The sequence below is a fragment of the Bidens hawaiensis genome, unplaced genomic scaffold (genome assembly GCF_021521415.1).
Source record: "Bidens hawaiensis isolate Kalapana, Puna unplaced genomic scaffold, B.hawaiensis_p1.1 tig00007430_1, whole genome shotgun sequence".
NCBI classification, from domain to species: Eukaryota; Viridiplantae; Streptophyta; class Magnoliopsida; order Asterales; family Asteraceae; genus Bidens; species Bidens hawaiensis.
This window is the reverse complement of record NW_027491519.1, coordinates 1,010,504-1,019,911: the sequence shown is the minus strand read 5'-3', so window position 1 is coordinate 1,019,911 and position 9,408 is coordinate 1,010,504. Positions and strand designations below refer to the sequence as shown.

At 31.5% G+C, this 9,408-nt stretch overlaps 1 protein-coding gene across 2 annotated transcripts; it reads right to left on the bottom strand.

Moving 5' to 3' along the window:
* Window positions 1-4,655: 4,655 nt before the first annotated feature.
* Window positions 4,656-7,827, bottom strand: LOC143635328 (deoxyhypusine synthase-like). 2 transcript variants are annotated; one of them, XM_077103190.1, is made up of 7 exons: window positions 7,562-7,827; window positions 6,862-7,029; window positions 6,516-6,734; window positions 6,306-6,392; window positions 5,945-6,050; window positions 5,272-5,507; window positions 4,656-4,892 (listed from the first exon to the last, which is right to left on the bottom strand). In XM_077103190.1, exons 1-7 carry the CDS (start codon window positions 7,772-7,774, stop codon window positions 4,797-4,799), a joined length of 1,125 nt encoding a protein of 374 aa, XP_076959305.1. In that variant the 5' UTR covers window positions 7,775-7,827; the 3' UTR covers window positions 4,656-4,796. The 2 variants fall into 2 exon arrangements, with proteins under 2 accessions (XP_076959305.1, XP_076959306.1); XM_077103191.1 differs by having other exon boundaries at window positions 6,862-7,025; window positions 7,562-7,678.
* Between the last annotated feature and the right edge of the window lie 1,581 nt (window positions 7,828-9,408).

The following is a 9,408-nucleotide window of genomic DNA, read 5'->3' as shown; positions in this document are numbered from 1 at the left end:
AATGTTAATTGTTTAAATTTGTTATGTAATTCAAATTGTTATATTCTACAGTAATGGTTATAATGTAATTTATTTTGGTCTATACTTTAGATGTATATCTTAAATATTTTTATTTAATTATAAATACTTTGTTAATGTTAATATTAACCAAAAATTTCTAGATATAAACCTATATGTTTAAAATTCGTTTTATAAGATACCTTTTTTATATTTACTTTTTAACTTAAAGTATTTAAGATATTTATCATACTATCTAATTAAATATTATCAAGTATAGGATAACTATACATTATAAATACTACATAGATTTCATAATTAACTTTCTTGAAAAAATAAAACCGTCACTTCTTAAATCTATTTTTTAATTTTCAATTTTAAACTTCTTCTTCTTCTTCTTCTTCTTCTTCTTCTTTAACAATCCTAACTTTGTGAACATAACTAAATTCCGATAATGGCTTCGATTATGAGCTGGAGGTTTTGTAACGTATTTCGTAAGTATCAGTTTGTGTTTAGCGATTTAGTCACGATAGAAAAAGATAATATTGAATCAGTCATGTTGTTCAATAATCAGTTGAAACATCAAATACATGAGATTGGTGTTAGGAAGAATTTGCCATGTTAACAAGAAACAAATCTGATAAATGTTTTACATGATTTCCTTCGTGATCTTCATCAAGAGGATTTACCTTATGAACATGTAAGTGAGTAGTTTTTTTACCCTTATCAAAACAAGGTTGTTATCTGGTTTGAGAATGGAGAGTATAAGAATTTTAAGCCGAAACAACTACTTTCGTGTGATGATTTGGTGATGTTGAGAGAGCTTGACCTGTTAAAATTATCAAATGCAAGAAAAGAACTTGCGCATCTTGAGTTGGAAGTTGAAGTTAGTTCGAATGTCAAATGGTTAGAAGAATGTTCTAACTATGAAAGTGATTATGAAGATTTTTCAGACAATTTGGAGTCTGATGATGAACATTAAGGTAAAATATAACTCTTTAGATATTGTTCTTAGATTTAATACAAGTAGTAGATGTTAAAACACCTCTTTACACTGTCTAATAACTATAATTTGGAAGTTAATATTTATTGGTTTCATATAACAACTTTAGTAATGTTTATATGTTACTAATTCTTATACATGTTGTTTTGTTTGGTTATAATCTGCTTTTGTGTTGTAACAATTTTCAGGTGTGTTAGGAAAAGTGATTTTGTGTTGGTTGAAGTTTTCAAGATGTTGATGATGGTTTAGTAGAAAAGAACATTATTAGTTAATTGTTGATTTGTTTTGGAAGTTATAATATTAAGACAATGTAAATCTATTAACATTTTGTTTATATGGTAATGTGTTTGGTGACAATTTAAATCTATCAAGTTTTAATAGCTAAAGATATTTTGTTTGTTTAAATTGATGTTTAAGTGTAATATGTTTAGTGACATGTTATTCCACCCGCGTGCCACACGGGTCTATACCCTAGTTGATTCAATATGACGACACAGGTAACAACATATGGATTTCGTTAATATATTTCAAAATTTTCTCTTTCATTGGTCGCACTATTTTGACGTTGGCCATTATAGTCAAAGTCGGATGTTTAGATTGTCATTTCCATATTTTGTTAGCTACTAAAGAACTAGTAGGATAATAAACTCCTGATAAATAAATACTTGTAGTTTTGAAAACTTCAAGGAAATCGGTTAGTTACATGATAATTATCTCTCTCAAAACCTTTTTATTATTATTTTTTTTTTGCTAAACCATGATTTGCATATAGGTCATGAAACACCTGTAAATTTTCTTTTCGTCGTAAAGCTTCAAATATGTTGTAATTTTTTATTATTAAAAATGTTTTTCAAAATTAAAACATTGTTATTTGAATATGTTTAATTTTTGGGTTAATATCTTGTGGTGAATCTATAATTCTTAAATATGCTCTTGAAAGGACATGATTTATTTTTTAATATGACATGTGTCTTATTTCTTTTAAATAGTACACAAATTCTTCGGGTTAGTTGAACCGTGTGCTTCATGTGTTTTCTAAACTAATCTTATTATTGAGAGCACTATTGAAAAAAACCCGACTAGACGTCGATTAATCGCTAGTCTTCATTTCACTGATTAATTTTGGACTAGTCGACCAATTAATCGGTCAATGGCTAAATCCGGCCAAATTCAGGATTGATCTGACTTAAACGGCTTTTTTTGGCCAAATCCGGCCAAAATTGGCGGTTTCCGGCTAGATTCCGAAAAAATCAGCAACTTTCGACGAGATTCCAGCAAAAATCAGCAGTTTCCAGCAAAATTCTAGCATATTTCAGGCCACAATATGCTTGTGTATGTATAAAACTGAAACTTACATATAAAAATGTGTACATGTATATAAAACTGAAAATACATTAAAGTCCAACCCGATTAATCCTGATTAATCGTTAATCACCACCTCACCGCCCAACTAGCGATTAGCGACTATTACAACACTGGTTGAAAGTATTTTTAATGTCTTAGATGTTTTTATCTTGTGTAACCTACATTATGAATTTGCACTCAAATGAATATATGATTCACTGTATCTTCATGGGGTATTGGATTTGAATAGACTCAATTAAAGATTATTGGCTGATAATAGTCACAGCTAGGTTTATTGTCACTGGTTTTCTCAAATTTAAGAAAAAAATTTGGCTCAGACTCTCAGTGGTCTTCAGTTAAAAAAAAACTTAACGGCTTTTTTCAAATTTCAAACTGATTTTTAGGGCTTTTGATCAAAAGGATGATACGGTTTCGATTGATGTAAAACCTATCGAGAAACGATGCTACAAACGACTTTTTTTTGTTAGTTGGAAGTTTAAACATCCGATTTGAAACCCTAATCAAGCCGTTTGGAGCATCGTTTCGAGGCTAAGTTTTTCACCAATCGACTAGTATACTCTTTCCGATCAATAGCCCTGATAAATTAATTTGAAATTCGGGAAACAAAATTATTATTGCCGTTATGTTTTTTTAACAGGAGACCACGAAGAGCCAATTTTTAAAAATTTGGGACCGCCAGTGGCGTAAACTCAGTTGGGATTATTAATCGGCAAATAGCTATAGTTAGGATTATTAAAAACCAATACCACTATCTTTATTAGTTTTTTTAAAGGAAAATTCTTGTGATTGCAGGACCTTTGTGATGTTTAAGAGACTTTGTTTTTGTCACTAGGCCACCAATCCCATGACGTATTACTCGCATTGTTATTTGGTCATTTCTTGAGTCGTGTAATTCAGTATATCTTATGAAGTTGTAAATGTTTTTGCTTGATTCAAATTTACTTTATGTTATTTCAAGTTCTTTTCTTATATGTTCCTTGTAAAGTTATAAAAGTTTTGATTATCCAGACAAATTAGTCTTTAAGTTATTCACTTGTCTTGTCTTCAGACGTAGTTTTGAGTTCTTGAAAGTTGTTTGGCTTTTATTTTCTTATCAGATATGTTTTTGATAGTCTTGTGAAATATTATGATTCTTTATTCCTGTCTTAAATGGGAGTTTGTTCTTCTATTATATCTTTTTCTTGTGTTACAAAAAGATATTATATATGTCTTGTGGCATGTTTTTGTCTTAAAAGTCTTGTGACTGCTTGTTTGGTAATTGAAATGTGTTGTATGATTGTTCTCTTCGATGATGTTACAGGAAGTTGGTAAGCCTTATGATATTTGAATCTTTGTGTATCGGTTATGTTTATGATAATGGTATTAAATCTTTTGATTCTTTTCAACACATATGGCTTGATTTTATGTGAATGTGATTTTTAGCGATATTCGTCTAACTTGTTTCATAGATAGTGTGGTCTCTATCAGTTGAAAGTGGGTTAAAAGTTAATAATGAATTCATGTCGTGTATTAGTTTCTGTAAAGATTTAAAATCTCAGTTATTTTGATGTACTATTTTAGAGTTATATTTGTTTAATGTATAGGGGGTGACGAAATATATCCAAGTTCAATTCGTATAATCAAAACAGTATGTTTTCCGGTTCCAATTCTTTGTTCTTGTATTTTTAATGAGGGTTGGTTAATTGGCAAATGGGCTTGGTAGCTGATGGTCTTGTTGAAGCTGCTTTAGGCTAATAAACTGAATTAGGCTTGGGCTAGCTGCTGAGTGCTACTTGTTTGTGTGACCCGATTGTATACTGAAGTCTTATAATGAGCAGAGAGATCGCGACAACTTATTCGGTAACTCATCTCATGATATTCATTTGTCTAGTTCTCCCTTATCAGAGTTTCGTCTCCTAAAACATTTCATATCGTTTCATTTATTTTGTCTTTGCTTTCTGAACAAGATCAAGTTAAGGTTTCATATCGTTTCATTTATTTTGTCTTTGTTTTCTGAACGAGTAACGTACAAAAAGACCCTGTACACTTTTTCTTGGCTATTTCTGAATGAGTTTTTGTGTTCGTGTGCCTATAAATTAACACCATCTCTGACTGCACCGGAAATTGATTATCATAAATTATAAAATAGTTACAACTTACAAGCCACTAGTGTAAGTGTAAAACAGTAATGGTACCAATTATGTTCAACAATATCAAACTATTGAATAGCTAAAATCCACTACAACTTGACCTTTAATAGATCATCTAAATACATTAAAGTGGGAGCATACGAACCCCGCCAAACTAATATTGTAATTTCACTGTTCCAAATACAGAAACATATAAATTATAAAGAAAAAATTACTCCTGTAGAATATATATCATACCACAGCCTCATTAAAACATGGTGAAACTTCAATCATACTGCACATGAATGAGTAACATAAATTTATCAGGAACTTGGTGTTGGCTTAGTTGTTTTCTCTCTCGTTGCAGCAAACGTCTCGGCAACAAGTATTGGAAACGCAATTGTAGCATCACAGTGCACCTGGACCAAACAATCAACATGAACAATTAGCATGGAAATAAGAACACGATAAAGATTCAAAAATAAAGTATATTTCTGCAGATTTGCTCAAACAATTTTATTATTAAAGAAATGACATTTATTTGAGTTCATAAGATTCTCTTATTTTGTCACTATATTTATAAAATACGTCACAACATAAAAATGTAATCATTGACTTTCTGGTCAAACGAGAGACTGTAACGAACATGATTAAAGCGAAATATAACTTGACTTTCTGGTCAAACGATAGACTGTAAAGAGGTGGTTTTATATTGAAACCTTACCAAAAGAAAAATATAAAAGCAGTGCATTTGTAAGACATTAAGGGCATAAGAAATAACAAAGTCCTTGTATTTACCTTAACAGATTTAGCAGAAGCACGTATTTTGCCCCATGAGACAGCTTCATCAGGACGGGCACCGGAATCACTACCATCAAATTCTTGAGCAGTGTTAATGAAGACTGCATAATCAGCACCATTACGCATCATATTTGCATTGCATATGTGGTGTTTTGGCAACCCCCCTCCTAGAATTATCATTCCCGTCTTCCTAGGGTTGGCATGCACGGCTTCACCGTTCATCGCCCTAATATCTGTTTTAAAAAGTTGACAATTATACATAATAATTCATGATAAAATAATAACAGTAACAATAATAATATAAATAATAATAACAGCAATTGTGATATTAGTATAAGTTGTTCTTGCTATTAATTTTGAGAAATGAAGGTAAAAATTGTTCTGTCATAAAATGCAGGACAGAGTAGTAGTGGCCTGTTTTTTGAAGAACTTGTATTGACATATTGCACATTTTTTAGTGTATTAGTTACAAAATGAAAGAAATTGTTGGTATTGTTTCTCCATGTTGACGATGCAAATATTCTAAAGCCCAATAAAAGTTTCTGAGATTCCTTTTGGGATAGTAAAAGATGAACAAATATCTAAAGTGAATCTTATTCAAAACAGAATTAAATAAAATCCACCTAGTGTTAAGTCCGATCTAGAAAGTCAAAATGAAGAATCTTCTCACCTTGTACTACGTCGACAACAAGACCGGGGTTGCGAAAAGAATGAAAATATAACATGTCACCAAGAGACCCATCTGTCAAGCCAGGGCAAAAGACCGGAATATCGTTCTACAACAAAAACAAACATACAAATAAATAAATAAATAAATAAATAAATAAATAAATAAAACTAGTCTAACTTTAGATGTCAAACAAATTACTTCCAGTTCTACAACTTAAACTGCATACATTTGGTTTGAGAGACAAGATCATTAATTTTATCAAAACTATATAGAAGTTCTAATTTTGCTAAAAACAAAGTTAAATGAGAAAAGAATGTGAAAAAACGTAAAGCGCTTGAAACTGGGGTGAAAACGTGATTACCTTATAAGCCCAATAGAGATAAGAACTCTCGTTATTGATCTCCTTCCCCAAACGGGCTATAAGTTTTGATGGTGTCCAAAATACATTCTGCTGAACAAAGAGAATATAGTATAAATTTCTACTGGATGGCTCATAAATCATTATAGATGAAAGCTTAGGATTCATCAAAAACTCAGAAGTTATTATTTAGCTCTTGAGCACATAAAATACCTGTGTCTTTTGTTCTTCTAGCATTTGGTCAAATATCGGGATGATCCAATCTTCAAACTTACAATAGTTATCATTAGGCACCAACAGCTTACCGATACGATTTAGTCCTTTTGAGCGCAAGGCAGCACCAGGTAGAGAAAAATCACCTTTGTATGTGTCTCCAAGGCATTTTATGAGGTCTTCCTCGATGCCACCGGCTGTTGTGACGATCACTTCAACCTTGTTTTAATAAATTAAACATAAGTTCTAAATAAATAATATATTATCAAAAAAGATAATTTGAAGTTGGTTCATGTGAATCGAACTAATGCACATGTTTATGATCATAATGCCTTGAAATACTAACCATATGATGTTCAACTAGATACCGAATAACGTCTCTAACACCAGACGAAATGAGGTTCGAAGTGAAGCCTAAAAAGATTTTGCATCTGACAGACTCTCGATATGTTGGATTCTTTTCCTCGTCACTGCAGTCTTCCACTATTCTTTCGTGAGAAATCCTCCACTCTAGCTTCATTCATCAAATTGAAACTCTCAAACATTTTGAAATTAAAAAAGTGAGCACCTAACTCAAATATACACACCCATAAAACTTAAAAAAAAAAAAAATTGAAAAGAAATGTGGCGTTTATACTTCTCTTTTGAAATTAAAAACTATGAACATTTTCGCTTATATATGAAGAAATTAGTTTAATAGTTTTTTTTTATGTATAAATGTTAGTACAAAATTCAAAGTTTTTTGAAATTGATTAGCTTCAAGTGTCATACATAAGGTGATGGTTATGTAATACCTACTGAACCACTTCTCGTTTGAACCCGAACAGGGTGATCGGACCGGATCTTCATTTTTTTCCTTCCAAAATCTCATTTTAAAGTCATTAAATATTCTAGACTTGGTATTTTACTTATTTATAATTATAAGTTTTTATATTTTATTAAAAACTGTAAATTTATACTCCAACTAGCAATTCACAGAAAAAAAAACAGCCCAATTCAATTAATAATGTTGGATCAAGTGTGAGAAAGATTAACAAATAGCTTACCATTTGATTAACTATTTCAATGGCATCTCCTAAATTAGAAGCTTGGAAGCCAGTGGACACAAGGGATTTAATAATCTGAGAATAATGAACCCCTTGGTTGAAATCATAGCCGTTGATCTTATCACAGGCGCCTTCTAAACTCTCAGACTCCTTAAACACCACCGACCTCAAATTCTCAATCACCTCTGCTGCTTCCTTAGTGGGTCCCACCATATTTCTGCAACTCTGAGCTCCGACGGACGGTGGTCAGCTGTTTAAGTGCGTCAATTTTATTTTGGTTTGCTAAAAAAGAAATTGGTGGGCCTAATTTAGGCCTAAAGATATAAAAAAGAAATCCAAAACTTATGGGCCTAGGGGATCCATGTGGCATGTGGGTTACTACTAATAATAATAACTGGGCTAGTTTAGTAGTCACATGTAATTATTGTAATAAACTTGATGATTATTTCATAAAAAGGTATATTTGCATTAGCATATGTGACATGCTTTGGTTTTGGGTTGCTACTAATATGCATATGTTGATAATATAAGGTTGTGTACAAATCTAAGGTTGATATTATCTTAACCGTTAAGGTCGGGCATTCAGGGTAACACTGAATATTGATGCTTGTCGGGGCTTCGTAGTACCTGACTCTCAATCGCCCAAATATCATGTATGTCGTACAACAGATTTGTATGCATAAGCATGCACCATGTACCATTAACCTGAATTTATTTAAACACAGTATTCTATATATGTCAAAGCGACATTGGATTTCAATTTGACACCGGCTAAACCAGATCTTAACTATATTGTCTCCTATAGTTTTAGGATATTTTGGGCATCCGACAATCAATTTTAGGATATTTCGTTTATTTGGGTGATAATTTGATTTCTTGGTTCTCAATACGACGTTCTACATTGTTTCGGTCAAGTGCTAAAGCGGGGTATTGCATGGTTGCCAATGTGGATTCTGTAAAATGTTGGCTTCAGAATCTTCGTTTGGAATTGCATCTTTCTCCATCTCATGCAACACTTGTCTTTTGTGACAACGTCAAAGTCACCTTACGTAACCGACAATACTTTTCAACACCAACTTAATTTCAAAACACATTAAAATGGATATCCACTTTGTTCGTGAGAAGGTAAAACGTGGTCAGATACTCGCTTTTCATGTACCGTCCAAATATCAATTTGTTGACATTTTCACTAAAGGATTACCATGAGTTATGTTCGATGATTTTCAATTCAGTCTCAACATTTGCCAACCTTATGCTTTGCTTTGACTGCAATGGTAATTTAGGACATCATGCTATTATTCAAATTTCAAATATCGTAAATCAATTGTAATCCTAAAATAGGCCAATAGTGTAATCCTATATATACCAGAACTATATGAAAATCCTTACTATTAAAAACATTTTTCATCCCAAAGGGAGATTTCTGACCAGCAAAAACTTTGATAGAAGAGGCATAGACCTCCATTATGTTATGTCTGGTTTGTGACAATGACATGTTGAATTTATATTGTTTCTATTCATGAACTCTCTTATCAATATGAAATCATGATAGCATTTTTAATCGAGACAAAACTTTGATGATCACTCAACTTTCAAAATGTCTTCAACAACATTACAGAAAAAAATATATCTTAATTTAGTTTTAAAAATTCTAATATAGTTAAAATATAAACGATAGGTGTGAAAAGTATATTTCCATTCCAACAAAGTGGATAAAATAATATAATATAGAGTATGGAAAAAGAAAGAAATAATATACAAATGTTTAAAGAAATGTGATTATGTCCACCATCTTAGGAAATGTTAACTTGTAATGGTTTCTTAATGTCAATTAAGAACTTGGTAAC

Bases quoted from the DNA above. Each gene is read 5' to 3' on its own strand.
- LOC143635328 (XM_077103190.1), bottom strand. From the start codon at position 7,774: ATGGTGGGACCCACTAAGGAAGCAGCAGAGGTGATTGAGAATTTGAGG. The intron at 6,735-6,861 runs GTTAGTATTTCA...TATTAAAACAAG, and splicing joins ATCTAGTTGAACATCATATG to GTTGAAGTGATCGTCACAAC. The intron at 4,893-5,271 runs GTAAATACAAGG...TGTTTGGTCCAG, and splicing joins CTTCTGCTAAATCTGTTAAG to GTGCACTGTGATGCTACAAT.